The 19190-nt window shown below is 38.1% G+C and overlaps 1 protein-coding gene across 2 annotated transcripts in view; it reads left to right on the forward strand.

The window, feature by feature from the left end:
- The window catches only part of SEMA3C (semaphorin 3C), a 364490-nt gene that overhangs the window by 276833 nt on the left and 68467 nt on the right, over window positions 1-19190 (forward strand). For both annotated transcript variants that reach the window (XM_053716519.1, XM_053716520.1), the window contains exons 13-14: window positions 14525-14613; window positions 17073-17114. In XM_053716519.1, the coding sequence (XP_053572494.1) occupies window positions 14525-14613; window positions 17073-17114 (131 nt within the window). The remainder of the gene's footprint in view (window positions 1-14524; window positions 14614-17072; window positions 17115-19190) is intronic.

The raw sequence follows: 19190 nt of genomic DNA on the forward strand, positions 1-19190 counted from the left end.
ATATTACAACAATTTTAAACTAATTACACCTACTCTAAGCCCCCTAATAAAATAACAAAGACCCCCAAAATAACAAAATGCCCTACCCTATTCTAAATTACTACATTTCAAAGCTCTTTTACCTTACCAGCCCTGAACAGGGCCCTTTGCGGGGCATGCCCCAAGAAATTCAGCTCTTTTGCCTGTAAAAAAAAACATACAATACCCCCCCAACATTACAACCCACCACCCACATACCCCTAATCTAACCCAAACCCCCCTTAAATAAACCTAACACTAAGCCCCTGAAGATCTTCCTACCTTGTCTTCACCCTACCAGGTTCACCGATCCGTCCTGAAGAGCTCCTCCGATGTCCTGATCCAAGCCCAAGCAGGGGGCTGAAGAGGTCCATGATCCGGTAGAAGTCTTCATCCAAGCGGGAGCTGAAGAGGTCCATGATCCGGATGAAGTCTTCATCCAAGCGGGAGCTGAAGAGGTCCATGATCCGGACGAAGTCTTCTATCAACGGCATCTTCAATCTTCTTTCTTCCGGATCCATCTTGCAGACCTCCGACGCGGAACATCCTCTTCTCCCGACGCCTACTAGCCGAATGACGGTTACTTTAAGGCACGTCATCCAAGATGGCGTCCCTCGAATTCCGATTGGCTGATAGGATTCTATCAGCCAATTGGAATTAAGGTAGGAATATTCTGATTGGCTGATGGAATCAGCCAATCAGAATCAAGTTCAATCCGATTGGCTGATTCGATCAGCCAATCAGATTGAGCTTGCATTCTATTGGCTGTTCCGATCAGCCAATAGAATGCGAGCTCAATCTGATTGGCTGATTGGATCAGCCAATCGGATTGATCTTGATTCTGATTGGCTGATTCCATCAGCCAATCAGAATATTCCTACCTTAATTCCGATTGGCTGATAGAATCCTATCAGCCAATCGGAATTCGAGGGACGCCATCTTGGATGACGTCCCTTAAAGGAACCGTCATTCGGCTAGTAGGCGTCGGGAGAAGAGGGTGTTCCGCGTCGGAGGTCTGCAAGATGGATCCGGAAGAAAGAAGATTGAAGATGCCGATGATAGAAGACTTCATCCGGATCATGGACCTCTTCAGCTCCCGCTTGGATGAAGACTTCATCCGGATCATGGACCTCTTCAGCTCCCGCTTGGATGAAGACTTCAGCCGGATCATGGACCTCTTCAGCCCCCCGCTTGGGCTTGGATCAGGACATCGGAGGAGCTCTTCAGGACGGATCGGTGAACCTGGTAGGGTGAAGACAAGGTAGGAAGATCTTCAGGGGCTTAGTGTTAGGTTTATTTAAGGGGGGTTTGGGTTAGATTAGGGTTATGTGGGTGGTGGGTTGTAATGTTGGGGGGGGTATTGTATGTTTTTTTTTACAGGCAAAAGAGCTGAACTTCTTGGGGCATGCCCCGCAAAGGGCCCTGTTCAGGGCTGGTAAGGTAAAAGAGCTTTGAAATGTAGTAATTTAGAATAGGGTAGGGCATTTTGTTATTTTGGGGGTCTTTGTTATTTTATTAGGGGGCTTAGAGTAGGTGTAATTAGTTTAAAATTGTTGTAATATTTTTCTTATGTTTGTAAATATTTTTTTATTTTTTGTAACTTAGTTCTTTTTTATTTTTTGTACTTTAGATAGTTTATTTCATTGTAGTTATTTGTAGGTATTGTATTTAATTAATTTATTGATAGTGTAGTGGTAGGTTTAATTGTAGATAATTATAGGTATTTTATTTAATTAATTTATTGATAGTGTAGTGGTAGGTTTAATTGTAACTTAGGTTAGGATTTATTTTACAGGTAAATTTGTAATTATTTTAACTATTTTAGCTATTAAATAGTTCTTAACTATTAAATAGCTATTGTACCTGGTTAAAATAATTACAAAGTTGCCTGTAAAATAAATATTAATCCTAAAATAGCTACTATGTAATTATTCGTTATATTGTAGCTATATTAGGGTTTATTTTACAGGTAAGTATTTAGCTTTAAATAGGAATAATTTATTTAATAAGAGTTAATTAATTTTGTTAGATTAAAATTATATTTAACTTAGGGGGGTGTTAGTGTTAGGGTTAGACTTAGCTTTAGGGGTTAATACATTTATTAGAATAGCGGTGAGCTCCGGTCGGCAGATTAGGGGTTAATAATTGAAGTTAGGTGTTGGCGATGTTAGGGAGGGCAGATTAGGGGTTAATACTATTTATTATAGGGTTAGTGAGGCGGATTAGGGGTTAATAACTTTATAATAGTAGCAGTGCGGTCCGCTCGGCAGATTAGGGGTTAATAAGTGTAGGCAGGTGGAGGCGACGTTGTGGGGGGCAGATTAGGGGTTAATAAATATAATATAGGGGTCGGCGGTGTTAGGGGCAGCAGATTAGGGGTACATAGCTATAATGTAGGTGGCGGCGCTTTGCGGTCGGCAGATTAGGGGTTAATTATTGTAGGTAGCTGGTGGCGACATTGTGGGGGGCAGATTAGGGGTTAATAAATATAATACAGGGGTCGGCGGTGTTAGGGGCAGCAGATTAGGGGTACATAAGTATAACGTAGGTGGCGGTCGGCAGATTAGGGGTTAAAAAAATTTAATCGAGTGGCGGCGATGTGGGGGGGCCTCAGTTTAGGGGTACATAGGTAGTTTATGGGTGTTAGTGTACTTTAGAGTACAGTAGTTAAGAGCTTTATGAACCGGCGTTAGCCCAGAAAGCTCTTAACTACTGACTTTTTTCCTGCAGCTGGAGTTTTGTCGTTAGATGTCTAACGCTCACTTCAGACACGACTCTAAATACCGGAGTTAGAAAGATCCCATTGAAAAGATAGGATACGCAATTGACGTAAGGGGATCTACGGTATGGAAAAGTCGCGGCTGAAAAGTGAGCGTTAGACCCTATTTTGAGTGACTCCAAATACCGGAGTTAGCCTAAAACCAGCGTTAGGAGCCTCTAACGCTGGTTTTCACGGCTAACGCCAAACTCCAAATCTAGGCCTTATATTCCTCCATGTGTTGGTCTTATGGACGTTTAAATGATAGATTCCATAGCTGTTGCTGTTGCCTACTTTTACATTGTTTCACCCTAAATTTAAGATTTATCCAGTTTTGAATTAAGTATTCCACCATCACCACCTGCTAGGCTTCTTCTTCTTTATAGTATACCCTTAATGTACTTATCCTAAGCCTTGTAAAAAAAAACCATAAATCATTGAAATTCCTAATTGTGTCTTTCTTCCTGGGCCATAACCAAAGGATATACAAGAATTTTGGAGATACTTTGTAACAGTCATGTTTGAGTTCCACAAAACTGGTCCCAAAATATCAACTAGGATGTAAAATATCCATTGTATGCTCTGATTTTTCTCTTTTTTTATCCAGTACAAAAATAATTTTAGTGTATCCTGGCCAGTTTGATCTTTCAGTTAAAGCATCTTCATTTAAGTGATTACCAATGAGTAATATTAAACTATACATTTGAACATCAGAAATCCACTGAAACATTTGCTGAAGATGGACAAAATAAATAAATTAAAACAACTTTAAATTTTCAATAATAGAAATACTAGAGACAGCATTTCCTTCCAAAAATCTTATTTTAATCTTAAAGAGGTGTCTTTAATGTTCTATATTTGTGCATTAAAGATACATCTGGACCATGTCAGACTTTCTAATCAGATACATGTTCTTATTCTTTTGCATATACAGCGTTGAAAACTGTGCAGAATATATTGAATCTGAAATATATGGATTACTTTGTGAATGATTACCAAACTTCCATAGCCAGTATTAAATCTCTCATTAGCTCTTCCTAGCTTGACAAGGAAGGGGTGTCTTACATTCTGTGCTCTACTTCACAGGGGTATACATAGGGGTATATATATCTTAAACAGATATATGTTAGCTGGTAGTAGTGAGGACACATGGCAGGGAATATTGAGTTAATTTTTGTTTGGGGAAACCTTTAGCACAAGGTTTTTCTGTCGGGAACTGATCATTTTTCATCTCCTTATAATATAACACTATGATATGACATATTAGACAAAACTTTTTTTCTTCCTAACAGAACCAGCAGGTTTCCCCAATGCTATAGATAATTATTTGTAGAACACACATTTCTCTACAAATGGGATGCATGTGATCCATGCCAGGTGTCAAAAGGCACCAGAACATTGGCCAATGTTGGAGTTATTGATTTGGCTGTATAATTCATGAAAGCAATATTACACTCAAAGTATACTGCATTGGATAGGACAGTATTAAAAAAAAATACTGTTAGTAACTAGGACATGCAAATATATGCATATCTTACAATGAATAATAATTTTGACTGTCCTGTTGAATTTAGCAAACCTTGTGAATGCTCTTCAGGAAAATCAGGAAAACTATTATATGAATCTCATTTTAATTTTGGTTTCATGTGTCTTTAATTGTGATATAGGAAAGCGATTCATACAAAAATAAGCGAAACAACTAAGTTATATAGCAATATGTTGCTGTCCTGCTATCTCCTGGAACAGAAGTAATAATCAAATCTAAAACTCCATGCCTAGATGACATGACAGATATATGACAACAGTCTGTAGGGATACCAACAAACATAGGATGCCTGAATGCCAGAGCTCTCAAGAATGTAACCAGATAGCTTGCACAATTCTCCATAAACATATTGGATAACAACACCTTGTTAGACATCCGGACATGGAGACCTGAAGACAGGTGTATACTGACTGTGCACATTATATTGGAATAAAAGCAAAATACATTGTTTTTTTTATAAAGCACATTGTCTCATAAGTTCTTCATCTCTTTAGTCAATATACAGTTGTGTTATTCCTTTATTGTTTTGATATTTTTTTGTAATATCAAAATAAGGAGATATTTGAATACAGCATCCTTATTAACTATACTATATAATAATGCTTAATAAAAAAGGATGCTGGGGGTAGTTACTTATAATTGTGTGTGCTATAAGATGGAGCAACATTGAGAAAGTGCATGTTATATACAAATAAATTCTCATCATCAGACATACAGATTTATGTTGTTTTATAAGCGTTAAAGTGAATCAATTACATAGTTAAATTATAATTCAATAATCGAGCATAAGATAAGACTATACATTTCTTGTTGCAGTCTGGTAAACGCTGAAGACAGGGTCACAGTGTGGCTCGTTTTATCTTAAAAGAATCATGGGTTAATTTTTTCTGAGGGAGGTTATTGAACAGTGGGGATTAATCAAATGTGATACTTTGATGTTATGCTGCTTTATGTGTGAGATTTGTTATGCGGTACATACAGGTCTTTACTTTCACTTTGAACGCTGCGCAGCTTGTAGCTTGGCGCGCTTTTTCTCATAGCAGGGGCGGTCCTGCCTTGCACACCACGTGACCGGGTGTGGTCACACTTTAGTTTTCTCTTTCCTAACCGAGCTAGCTGTTGGAGAAGACGTTTGTTTCTCTGTTTGCCTGGGTCTAGGAGGTGGTGAATGCCCCAGTCCTTGGGAGTATAAAGGTGCCGTTTTTTGAGAAATAAAAAGATCATTTATTCTGTGTCCTACTGTTGTTAGCGCAAGCTATGGAGGATTCTGATATGCTTGAGGGTACTCCTTCTATTCCTAATAGTTATACCTGTCTATATTGTGAGGAGGCCTTGGTATGCCCGCCCTCTCAACTATGTTCCATATGCATCAACAAGGTTATTATGTCTAAGAAGGTTAACCCCTTTGGCACTACTAAGCCGTCCACCTCTGAGGACTCGCCGTCCTGTGAGGTGCATACCCATAAGTCATCTCCATCATCACATGCAGCTTCCCGTAGCACGCCTGATCCTCTGTCTGGAGGGAACCTTTTACCATCAGGCTTTACCGCACAGGTAAAGACGGCAGTGTCTGAGGCTCTTAGTGCTTTACCTCACCCTGCCAAGTGCAAGTGAAAGTGGATAAGAAGATGGAAACTTTTATCAGAAAAATGTTTCAGCATACAGGATACTTATTTCAACCGTCAGCGGCTGTTGCCTTGGTTGCTGGAGCTGCGGCCTACTTGTGCAACTTCTTAGGGATTTGATCGAGGTGGAGCGTCCCCTTGATGTTATACAAGAAAGAATTAAAGCATTGAGAATTGCTAATTATTTTATCTGTGATGCAAACATGCAGATTATTCGCCTGAATGCTAAGATCTCTGGTTTCTCAGTACAGACTCGTTGGGCGCTCTGGCTGAAGTCCTGGTCTGCGGATATGACTTCTAAGTCTAGACTACTTTCCCTCCCTTTTAAGGGAAATATTTTATTTGGGCCAGGCCTTGACTCCATTATCTCCATGGTTACAGGGAACAAGGATCTAATTTTCATTCCTTTCATTCTGAAAAGTCCCAACATCAGCAGTCCTCCTCTAAGCCCGAACAAACCAAGAGCACTTGGAAGCCGGCTCAATCCTGGAATAAATCCAAGCAGAACAAGAAGCCCACTGAGAACAAGTTGGCATGAAGGGGCAGCCCCCGATCCAGCGCTGGATCGTTTAGGGGGCAGACTGTCACTGTTTTCAGATGCTTGGTTCAGGGATGTGCAGGATCCATGGGTCCTGGAGGTCATAGCTCAGGTATACAAGATAGCTTTCATATCTCATCCCCCCAAGGGGAGAAGCCTTTCTGGGGTGCGTCCAGGATCTGTCCTTATTAGGGATCATTGTCCCAGTTCCTAACGCAGAAAGAGGTTTGGGATACTGTTCAAACCTTCCCAAGGAAGGAGGGAACTTTCTGCACGATTCTGGACCTAAAGTGCTTAAACAAGTTTCTAAATGTCCCCTCGTTCAAGATGGAGACAAGGTCCATCCTTCCTCTTGTTCAGGAAGGACAGTTCATGACCACTATAGATCTGAAGTATGCCTACCTTCACGTTCCAATCCACAGGGACCACTTCCTTTTCCTAAGGTTTGCATTCCTGGATCAGCACTTCCTGTTCACTGCACTTCCGTTTGGTCTAGCTACTGCTCCACAAATCTTTACAAAGGTTCTAGGGGCTCTCCTGGCCGTTGCCAGGACCCAAGGTATAGCAGTAGATCACTACTTGGACGACATTCTGGTTCAAGCACCATCTTTTCGTCTAGCAGAGGACCATTCGGTATCTCATCTCTCTCTTCTTCAATCTCATGGATGAAAGATAAATTTAGAAGAGATTTCTTATTCCAAGCACCAGGGTAGAATTCCTGGGTACTATAATAGACTTGAGGGTACTATAATAGACTCCATGAGGATATTTCTAACCGACCAGAGATGTTGCAAGCTAGCTTCGGTATGTCTTGCCCTCCGGACCTCCTTAAGGCCATCTGTGGCTCATTGTATGGAGGTAATTGGTCTAATGGTGTCCAGCATGGACATAATTCCCTTTGCCAGGTTCTGTCTCAGGCCGTTACAGCTGCGCATGCTGAGGCAATGGAATGGTGATCATTCAAATCGCTCTCTTGGTGGCTCTGTCCAGATCATCTGTCCCAAGGGACATCCTGTCTAAGACCATCCTGGGAGATTGTGACTACGGACAGTCTATTAGGATGGGGAGCTGTTTGGGGTGCCAAGAAGGCACAGGGCCTGTGGTCTCAGGAGGAATGCTCTTGATTAACATTCTGGAACTTTGAGCAATCTACAATGCTCTGAAGGCTTGGCCTCTTCTGGGTTCGTCCCGGTTTATCAGATTCCTATTAGAAAATATAACCTTAGTGGCTTACATCAACCATCAGGGGGGAAAGAGAAGCTCCCTAGCAATGAGGGAAGTATCTCAGATTCTGGAGTGGGCGGAGGCCCACAACTGTTTGCTGTCAGCAATCCACATTCCGGGTGTGGGCAACTGGGAAGCGGACTTTCTCAGCAGACAATCCTTTCATCCGGGGGAATGGTCTCTCCATCCTGAAGTGTTTGTGGAGATATGCAACATGTGGGGGACGCCGGAGATAGATCTCATGGCATCTCATCTCAATATCAAGCTACCCAGATATGGGTCAAGTCCAGGGATCCTAAGGCGGAGCTAATAGATGCATTAGCAATGCCTTGGAGGTTCAGTCTAATCTACCTTTTTCTGCCTTTACCACTTCCTCCTCGGGTAGTGGCCCACATCAAGCAGGAGCAGGCATCAGTAATACTGATTGGTCCATCGTGGCTGGGAAGGACGTGGTTCGTGGATCTAGTGAGGATGTCATCTTTTCCTCCATGGAAGTTACCTTGTCGCAGGGATCTGCTGGAACAAGATCCTTTTGTTCATCAAAATCTAGATTCACTGAGGCTGACTGCTGAACGCTTAGTCCTTGCCTAGAGAGGATTTTCTGAGAGAGCTATTAATATTCTCATTCAAGCTCGTAAGCCGGTTACTCGTCCCATCTATCATAAGGTGTGGAGAACCTACTTATTCTGGTGTGAAGAGAGTGGAGTTCCATGGCATAAAGTTAAGGTTGCCAGGATTCTATTGTTTCTCCAGGATGGACTGGAGAAGGGTCTTTCGGCCAGTTCCCTGAGGGAACAGATTTCGGCCTTGTCTGTTCAGTCTTTTCTTAAGGCTCTGATTAGGATCAGACCTGTGTTCAGATATTCAGCTCCTCCTTGGAGTCTGAATTTGGTTTGTAAGGTTTTGCAACAGACTCCATTTGAGCCTATGCATGAAATTGACATTAAGTTGTTGTCCTGGAAGTTTTTTTTTCTACTGCTATTGCGCCTTGCCACCTTGCAATGTGAGCCTCCTTATCTGGTGTTCCATTCAGGTAAGGCTGTCCTACGTACTAAGTTAGGGTTTCTCCCAAAGGTCGTGTCAGACCGCAACATCAATCAAGAGATTGTGGTCCCTATTTTGTGTCCTAATCCTTCTTCTTCAAAGGAACGTTTACTTCATAATTTGGACGTGGTTCGTGCCTTCAAGTTTTATCTTCAGGCTACTAAGGATTTTAGACAAACTTATTCCTTGTTTGTTGCCTATTCTGGGAAGCGTAAGAGTCAGAAGGTCTCTTCAACTTCCTTATCCTTTTAAATTGAGGAGTCTTATCCGCTTAGCTTATGAGACAGCGGGACATAAACCTCCTCAGAGAATTATGGCTCATTCTACTAGAGCAGTGTTTTTCAACCAGTGTGCCGTGGCACACTAGTGTGCCGTGAGAGATCCTCAGGTGTGCCGCGGCAGACTGACAACAGTGTGACATATTTTTTAAATTTTTGCTTGTTTTTTATTCTGGGCCGTTTTTTTATTTTGAGTGAGATGATGACTGAGGGTAACTGCGCAGAGGCAGCTCACCTCCCCGACCCATGTTCACACTTGGAAGGAACCCCCACCCACCACAACACGTGTCTAGTGCCGGCTCTACACGCAGCACAACGCAATACTTCAATCCCCCATGCTTTGCTCCTCCTCCAGAACAGTTCCAGCCAGGTCACGTCACTCCTGTTCCTACTCAGCACAAGGAACATGACTGGAGGACTGGAGTGCGGGGGTGTCCCTCTTTCAAATTTAGAAATATTGGGAGGTATGTGAGAGGCACCATTTACAACCATTACATATTGACATTCATTCACAGACAATCATTATGATTGTTTGTGAATGAATGTCAATATGTCATGTATAGTTTGTAGGAGTCATGGCATGACAGCACTCCAATTTTGCAAAAATTGGCATGGCATGACAGCACAGTGTGTGTGTATGTATATATATGTATATATATGTATATATATATATATATATATATATATATATATGTATATGTATATATATATATATATATATGTGTATATATATATATATATATATATATATATATATATATACAGTATGCTGTATTAGGCTACAATATGTGATTTTGTAAAATTTTGGGATGGTGGTGTGCCGCAGGATTTTTTAATGTAAAAAAGTGTGCCACGGCAAAAAAAAGGTTGAAAATCACTGTACTAGAGCAGTGGCTTCCTCTTGGGCCTTTAAGAATGAGGCCTCTATGGATCAGTTTTGTAAGGCTACCTGGTCCTCATTACATACTTTTTCTAAATTTTATGTTTGATGTTTTTGCTTCAGCTGAAGCAGCCTTCGGGAGAAAGGTTTTGCAGGCTGTGGTGCCCTCAGATTAGGGTCCGCCTCTCTTTTTATCCCTCCCATTATCATTCAGTGTCCTCTAGATCTTGGGTATAAGTTTCCCAACAGTAAGGAATGAAGATGTGGACTCTCCTTATATTAAGAAGGGAAACGTAAATTATGCTTACCAGATTATTTTATTTCCTTCTGTATAAGGAGAGTCCACGGCCACCGCCCGTGTTCTCTGATGGGTGGCCCCCTAAATTATATTTTTCTTCTGGCATCTTTTATACCCTGATATTTCTCCTACTGTTCCTTGTTCCCTCGGCAGATTGACTGGGGGATAGGGGAAGTGGGAGAGGTTTTTAAGTCTGGCTGGGGTGTCTTTGCCTCCTCCTGGTGGCCAGGTTCAGTATTTCCCAACAGTAAGGAATGAAGCCATGGACTCTCCTTATACAGAAGGAAATTAAATTATCTGGTAAGCATAGTTTATGTTTTTTATTTGTTAGACCAAATACTTGCTGGACATAATGATGTATTTAAAACAAAGATTACACTTATAATTATATATACAGATTTATTTTTTGTTTACATTTTATTTTTTCATTACATATTGTAAAAAATAAAGTGTTAGTCTCCATAAAATAATGTGTGCCTCCATATTGTAGCCTAGATTACCCTTATCTTATCTCCTCTGCTGAGGCCATTAAGTTACAGCTATAAATAAGTTACTGCAAGTAAGCAAACAATTGCTGTGGTAGGCAGTGGAATTAAATTACAGGAAAATTTGGGCTAAATATTTTATATTACAATCTGAAAGTGTTTAATATCTCTTTAAATACATTAAATAATAAAATTATTGTTGCTATTTGTTTTACTTCTACATAGGTGTTAAACACATAGCTAACGTTGCACACCAGGTACACTCTCATGCTATAATCAAGCAGATTAATATTAAAATATTTCAACACATAATAATATTTTAATTATTACACAGTTACATTAAAGGGACAGTCTAGACAAAATTAAACTTTTATGATTCAGATAGGGCATGCAATTTTAAACAACTTTCCAGTTCACTTTTATCATCACATTTTCTTTGTTATTTTGGTATTTGTTGAAAGTTAAGCCTGGGTAGGCTTATATGCTGATTTCTAAGCCCTTGAAGGCCACCTCTTATCTCAAAGCATTTGACAGTTTTCACAGCTAGAGGGTGTTAGCTCATGTGTACCATATAGATAACATCGTGCTCATGTCTATGTAGTTACTTATGAGAGAACACTGATTGACTAAGGTGCATGTCTGTCAAAAGAACTGAAATAAGGGGAGTATCTATCTTTTTAGCAATACAAATTCTGGAGTAGACTATCCCTATAGGGCACCATGAAGGTGCAGGTACACCAAAGCAAATACTTAATTAAAGGGACATGAAACCCAAAATTATACTTTCATGTTTCAGTTAGAGAATACAATTTCAAACAACTTTCTAATTTATTTCTATTATCTAATTTGTTTCATTCTCTTGTTACCATTTGTTGAAGGAGCAGCAATGCACTACTGGTTTCTAACTGAACACATGGGTGAGCCAATGACAATCATTATATATCTACAGGCACCAATCAGCAGCTAGAACCTAGGTTCTTTGCTGCTCCCGAGCTTACCGAGATAACAAGAGAATGAAGCAAATTAAATAATAGAAGTAAATTGGAAAGTTGTTTAAAATTGTATTCTCTATCTGAATCATGAAAGAAAATTTTTGGGTTTCATGACCTTTTAAATACTTATATTTGCCATATCCATTCATGTATTGTGCTTTGAAATTGTTGGTATATTTGTATTGCCCACTATTAATTGACAAAAATACAAAAGAAAAACAAATTAAGCAGTACAGGTATACCTCACTTTACAGCGCTTCACTTTACAGCGCTTCGCTAATACAGCGCTTTGTGGAGCTGAAGTTCAACCTCCAAGGATTTTGAAACAGTGCTGTAATCATTGTGAGATTGCAAGAAAAGTGACTGGCACCATTTTGTTATGCGCAGTTCACTCTGTTTACAGCATTACAGTGCAATCTGTGTTTCAGTGTTATAGCCTGTCACATTTTACTACATTAATTGTCACTATTTTACAGGTACAGTATTTATTGAATACTGTGCTGTGCTAGTGTTAAACTAAACATAGCACTATTGCTCGCCTAATATATGTTAGTTTAAACATGTTTTTAAGTTTTTAAACACACTGGCAAGTGAAAAGAAAGCTAAAACCCCCTTGTTTCACTTTAAGGCGGTTTTCACTTTACAGCGGGGCTCCGGTCCCTAACCCGCTGTATGAGCGGGGTATACCTGTACATAGAATAATGTGCTTCTATGACATAACTATTTAAAATTAGGTTAGGTATCTCCATAAATATCTCGGTTTTGGCATCTTAAGGAAGTAATCTTTAAAAATGGCTAAACATTATGACAAGCAGTTGACGTTACCTCCCAGACTGTATGCATCTCTCATTTCTACAAAGTAAACCACTGTAAAAACATATGGAAAAAAATAAGACACTGAGAACGTGTTAAGGGAAACAAATTTAACAGTCTGTTCTCAGTGGAATATATACAGTATAAAGGCTGAGGAAAAGTATAGTTTCTACTGAGCTACCATTTGAAGAATGATTTGCAAAATGTATTATTTATTTTCCATATGAAGTCCTTGAAACTTGTGGTCTACCACAGACAATATCTGGTACAAACTTTACATTTCATGATTAATATGGAAATATTACAACATTATAGAACAATAAATATACAAATGACCACCTCAGTTCTAACAGAGTATAACTGACATCTCTTCATACTTAAACTACCTATTTCTATCCATAAAAAATAAACGAAAGATATATAAATATTCATAACACATCTGTCTGCCTATCTCCGCCCCCCCCCCTTCTCTATATATATATCAATTTTAGACACTTTTTTTTTTTTTATTTCATTTAAAGGCAGGGAAACTTTTCTAAAAAAACAATATAGATAGAGATATGAATGAGAATCTAGACATACATTTACTTATAGTTATTATTTTTGGCTTGAAAGAAAGTGATGCAGAAGCTTTTTAAATTGAAACTACTACAGCTTTATCAGTTGATTAACTCATACTAATGTTCATTGGCTGATAGGTGCTTCCTGCTGATGCTCATTGGCTGATCCTGGAAATGCTTATTACTTGATAGACACTTTATTGAACATTAGTAGAAAGTGTATTTGCATTGATAGAAACTGCTCAACTGATATTACTATATTTATTGATCTTATTTATTTATTTTATTAATTAATAAGTTGTTACGAATAAGTGTCTTAAACAATTAAACTACTTACTTTTCTATTTCTCAGTCTACTTCCAATAATAAGGTCACATTTTTCTAAAGCTCTCTGATCTGGTGAAGTTTTCTAAGAAGACTCATCAATTCTACAAGTTCACCCAAAGAATTTTAGAGAAGCAAATTTTAGCTTGCAAGTTGTTTATCTCACTATGCATGGTTTAAGATGTTAAGGAGAGACACATATGTTCTCTCACATACATATATATTTAAAATTGCTGCTCAATGCTTCCGTACAATGTGAACGCAAGGTTGTGTTCGCATTGCACCTCACTTGTAATATTAGCGCACATTAGTTGAGCACAAAATCGCTTTAGCAAAAGTCATATTTAGCGCTCAACTCTTATCCTGGCCCTTAGAATACTAAACATTTGGGGAAAAATGTTTTAGAGGAGTGGAAAGAACCCCTGGCTCTGTTGTGTTTGGTACTTGCTTTACATTATATATTCATAAATCAGTTCCTAGTACTCACCTGCAGCAGGGCAAATAATCGAGTTTTCAGTAAGTGCTCCAGCTCCGCACAAGACACACTAGGTCCCTCACATATCACACATAAGCTTGCCCACAACACTGCTATAGCCCCACCCACAAGTTGCTTCACATACTTTTCTTAGTTATTATAAATGACTCTAAAAATATTAAAAAGGGAAAGTCTAATTAATAACTGACCATAGAAAACTGTGTGTCTTACCCTCAAACAGCGATTTAACACATATGAAAAGTCCAGCTTGGTAACCACAAGCACTGCAGCTCTGATGCAGGAAGCCACCAGTAAGCCGTGGTCGCACACCAGTCACCAATTGTGTTATGTTTAGGAGTTGTAGTTCTTAAGGCTCCCAAGTGGGACTTTACCTATGTGTTTAACCCTTTTAGCTAGTGTTCAGCAATGCAAAAATTACATACAATGAATTAGAGCATATAAGTTTTTACGTTACAATGTCCCTTTAATAATTTACTGTAAATTAAATTGTATGTCTCTTTAGTTATTATTTTTCAATTACATAAAAACTATTTTTTTACTGCATTAACTCTTCAGTATAGCTTATTGTTATAAAGGTGTAAGTGAATTGTTTCAAACATACAATAAAAATGAATTAACCATTTTATTTTTATTTTTTTCTTGTAGACAAAGGAACTGTTCAGAAAGTGGTCGTTCTTCCCTCTAACAGTTCCACAAATGGAGAGCTGATCTTGGAAGAACTGGAAGTCTTTAAGGTTTGGCACCGTCTTCTGTTGCTAAAGTTGTGCATGTTTACATAAAGCTTTGATCTGACAGATTTGGCACGAAAAGTAAAGCTATAGCAGAAGGCTAAAAAAAGTAGTGTTGTAATGTATGTTTGGGTTATGAGAGACTAAACTTACAGTAACGTAATGTTTGGTGAGCTACACAGCCATGATCTCAGTGCAAACTAGCTACACATTTGGAACAATTAATAATAACTATCCCAAAGGGGCTTTTCGAGTGACATCAATTATTAATTGCAAAGATTATCTTGAATAGTAGCAAAATATTAATGTTATATCAGTTCTTCTGATCTTAAGCCTAAACAAACTGGCTGGATTTTAGTGGAGCTTGTAAAATAATGTGAAGTTTATTAAATACAACAATATACTGCACATTGTATAAAATTTTAACTTTAATATTCACAGTCTTAAAATATGTGCAGTACAATAACTTGCTAAGCGCTGTGGTAGATTCCCTAATGCTCTCTGCACTCTCACCCTTTTTAATATTATTTGGTGGAACCTGTTCACTAGAATGAAATGATTTTTGAGGTTTAGTAAGTAACAGAAATTGGAGAGAGTGGAGAACTTGAAAAGACTAGAAAGAGTTCTTAGTGAATCTATTCCAATGATACATTGAACACCAGTGCTAAATATAGATAAGTTGTGGTGTTGACCATAGTTGGAATTGCTAGGTATCCTGTATTAAAATGGACAGTCTGATTTTTCAACCGGCTTTTGGTAATAAATATGCAAACTTGCGTCCATTTTAAGCTCACGTTGGAGTTAAGAGGGTTCGCATGATAGTAAAATGACTGATTTAAATGCTTCTCTATCATGGTGTGCATTTTTTATTTTGGCCAGGCTGCTGTGCAGTGCAGTAATCAGGCTCAGCATTCTATTCCTGTTCCCTCCCCCCCCCCCTGTGTAAGCAGGCACTGTGATTGGTACTTTAGAAGCAGCACACCATCTACAGGAAAGCAAGTCAGCAGGCAGTAAAGTTAACTGTCCAATTGGCACTTACCTTGTATCCACTATGTTTGACTTCTCTTGGTACTTTTAGCTGGAAGCGTTTCTGACCAATGATCTAGCTTGCATATGATTTTGCTGTTTTACCACTTTGTATAGAGACTTTTGCTCCATATGTTATAATGTATGTTTTTATTGAACTTAGTAAACATGTCATAAAAGTTATTTTCTCTAGTTGTTTGAGCATTTAATACACAACAGTCCGTTCATGCTTCTACAATAGAGCAGGTCTATGGGCTGCAGGTCTATGGGTCTGATCTGAGGATGAATGTGAGCACAGTGCTGTCACAGGTGTCAAGACCATGGTGTCTAAAGTGCTCTAATAGCTGACAGAAGGACATCAGAGCCGGACTCTGATATGGGTCTGAATAGGGAATGAACTTGACAAAAGGGCTGCTGGACTATGGCTCTTATCTAGGCCTGAAAGAGACATATAAGTCTAACAAAAGGGCATTAACAAGCTAATTTGAGATCTGATGTGGGCATAAGTTTCTGATCTGGGGTCTGATGTTAGCATATGGCTGGCTGATGTCAGTACAGAGACTACATGGCCATAGGTCTGATAGAGGTGTGATCGGATGCAGTTATACAGTGCACAAGGGGCTGTACAGCCTATAGGTCTGAGTTCTAATTTGCACATAGAACTGAAAGAGAATCAGATGTGGAAATATAGCAGAGTCTGGGATTTTAGATCTGTTGTTGGGATATAACTGGCATTAATGCTGTGCAAGATGCCATGGGTCTGGTCTGATGTATGTTAAGAGCATGAAAAAGTTAGAGTAAGAAGCCATGGGTCTGTTTGTCTGGTCTGGTATAGTAATATAACTGGCATAAAGGGGATGCAGGAACTATGGGTCTAAGGTCTAGGCCACTGGTTTACAAACCTGTCCTCAGACCTCCCTAACAGGCCACATTTTGAGGGTATCTGAACTAGAGTACAGGTGAAATAATCAACTGATTAGTAAACATGGTTAATTTATCTGCTCTCACCCAAGGTCATTCTAAAAAACTGGCTTGTTTGGGAGGCCTGAGGACAAATTTGAAAATGTTGTTTAAAATGGTATGTTCTATCCAAATCATGAAAGAAAAATTTGGGGTTTCCTGTCGCTTTAAATTAAATGCTTTTGGCTGAGCATGAAAAAAAGCTTTCTTGATTGGAACTTGTTCATATCGATAAAGGTTGGTTAATTTCTTTCAATGTTAGAGTTCAATGAAAGCCATATTTAATTGAATTTTCATATTATCTGCAATTCCATATAGAAGCAAAACATTTTCTGTTAGACATTGCTTATATAATTTTAAATAGATACTTCAATCCATCCTGTTCTAATATTTTTTAATTCAAAACATTTAATTAAACAATCTTATGTTTTCTTACCTATATATCAATGTGTAACAAGAGACATTTTTTCTCATTTTAGAGCCATGTCCCGATAACATCAATGAAGATTTCTTCAAAAAAGGTAAAAAAGTAATAATGTAATTTTGTCTTGAATAGTGAAACATTTTTTCTTTGAAAAAGGTAAAAAAGCAATTATGTAATATTGCCTTATATAGTAAAACATTTTTACATGTTTTATAACATACAGTTTTTATTACTTTTTAAGGTATTTTTTTCTACAAAACTCATCATTGATAATGGTTAATTTTTAAAGATAAATATTTGAAAGTATTTTCAATGGGATACGTCAATATTCCGTTAGCGATCTTTTTAGCTATCAAACACAACCTCGTGTATAGAAATTCAGGTGTGGAAGGTATTTGGATCAATTCTAAACATCTAGAAATAGCATTTCAACATTACAGACAGATGCATTAGGACAATAACGTGGTGAAAGAGTTATGTATAATGTTAAAGTGTTTTTTTTGTATTATTTTAAAAATAGTGGCCTAGGTTAATAGTGGTAAGTGTTGTAATCGAGCGTAATCCAAAATAACTTACTTGTATTATGAGCGTAAAAATTAAAATGGTATGGATTGCATGGATTTAAATGCACAATATCGCCAACATTTTTACGCAGTTCTTGAATCTAGGACAATTTTAAAATGTTCAGTTTGAAATAGGTTTATATGTATCATAAGAAACAATATCTTAGATCTCAGAAGACCTGATTAATGGAGACACTATAAAAAAATGATATTGCTGTATCGCAACAAATCATTAACCAAAGAACATTATTATTATCAGGTATTTGTAGAGCGCCAACAGATTCCGCAGCGCTGCTCCACGCTGTGCAGCAAAACTGCACATTTTTATCAGATATTACAGTGGGAATTTTGTAAGGGCAGGTCCGGTAAAGCCATGTGTCGGGGATTTTTGGGTGATGAAAGGGTTTATTGTGTATAATATTATGTGCAATTTTCTCCCATTGTTGAATAATATATTGGAACAATAGGTATATGTAAAATTACTATATGATACAACCCACGAACAATGGCACTACTCTGGCTTTTTCTCTATAAATAATATCGGTAAGGGGGTAATTAATATAGCATTCCCCAAAAATTAAATAGAAAATGGTGCTAGTGCATAAGTAAATAATATGGACACAGAAGAGAAATGACACAAAGAAATGTCAGTTCTCAGAAAGTATGCACATATAGCACTCTGGGCCCTGACTAAGGGCAATAAAATTCCAGACAGGATTTATAAAATATAACTTTGATTAATGTTCAAAATTACAAAAAAAAACATTTGGTTACATGACATACACGTTTTTAACGTGTATGTCATGTAACCAAATGTTTTTTTTTTTTTTTATTTTGAACATTAATAAAATATTAATAAAATTGCACTCTGTTTAGGAACCTAGCCCTCAAAGACATCTGGAGGATTCAGAACCCAACTCAAAGAGAGTTCACATGTAAAGCTAGAAACGTGAATTCCCTGTCTAGAATTGAATTATTTTTAGTCAATGAGAGTTTATTCAAAATTGGGGCTACAAGTAAAATTACACAAGTCACTATCTCAGATCACGCCCCAATCATATTAGACATCCAATTGAATATTAAATTACACACTTCACATCGGTTTTTCTTCCCTAAGTTTTTAATGAAAAATGTAAAATTTAAAAATTGGCTAATTACCAGAATGACCAAATTTTTCTCTCTAAATCTTGGTACAGTTAACAACCCAAATTTGTTATGGGAGGCAGGTAAAGCAGTAATGAGAGGGGATATCATTGCTTATATGGCTCATTTTAAACGCAAAGCTGCCCTCAGGGAAAATGAATCGCTAAGATCACTTACTAATACCTACAATAACTATCTAGCTCAACCTACATCTGTTAATTGGAGGAGATATACCTCTGCTAAGAGAGAGAGAGATACTTTATTAATGTATAAATCAGTACAAGCTGATCTTAAAACTAGAGCTAAGTTTTACAGACATGGGGAGAAGGCAGGTAGACTGTTAGCTAATTTAGTTAAGAATGCACAGGGGAGTTCCTTTATCGATTCGTTAGTAGAACAAGATATTTTATTCAAGGATTCAAATCAAATTCTGGACATTTTTTTTGTTTATTATAGGGATCTATATT

This window comes from Bombina bombina, chromosome 6, assembly GCF_027579735.1.
Source record: "Bombina bombina isolate aBomBom1 chromosome 6, aBomBom1.pri, whole genome shotgun sequence".
NCBI classification, from domain to species: Eukaryota; Metazoa; Chordata; class Amphibia; order Anura; family Bombinatoridae; genus Bombina; species Bombina bombina.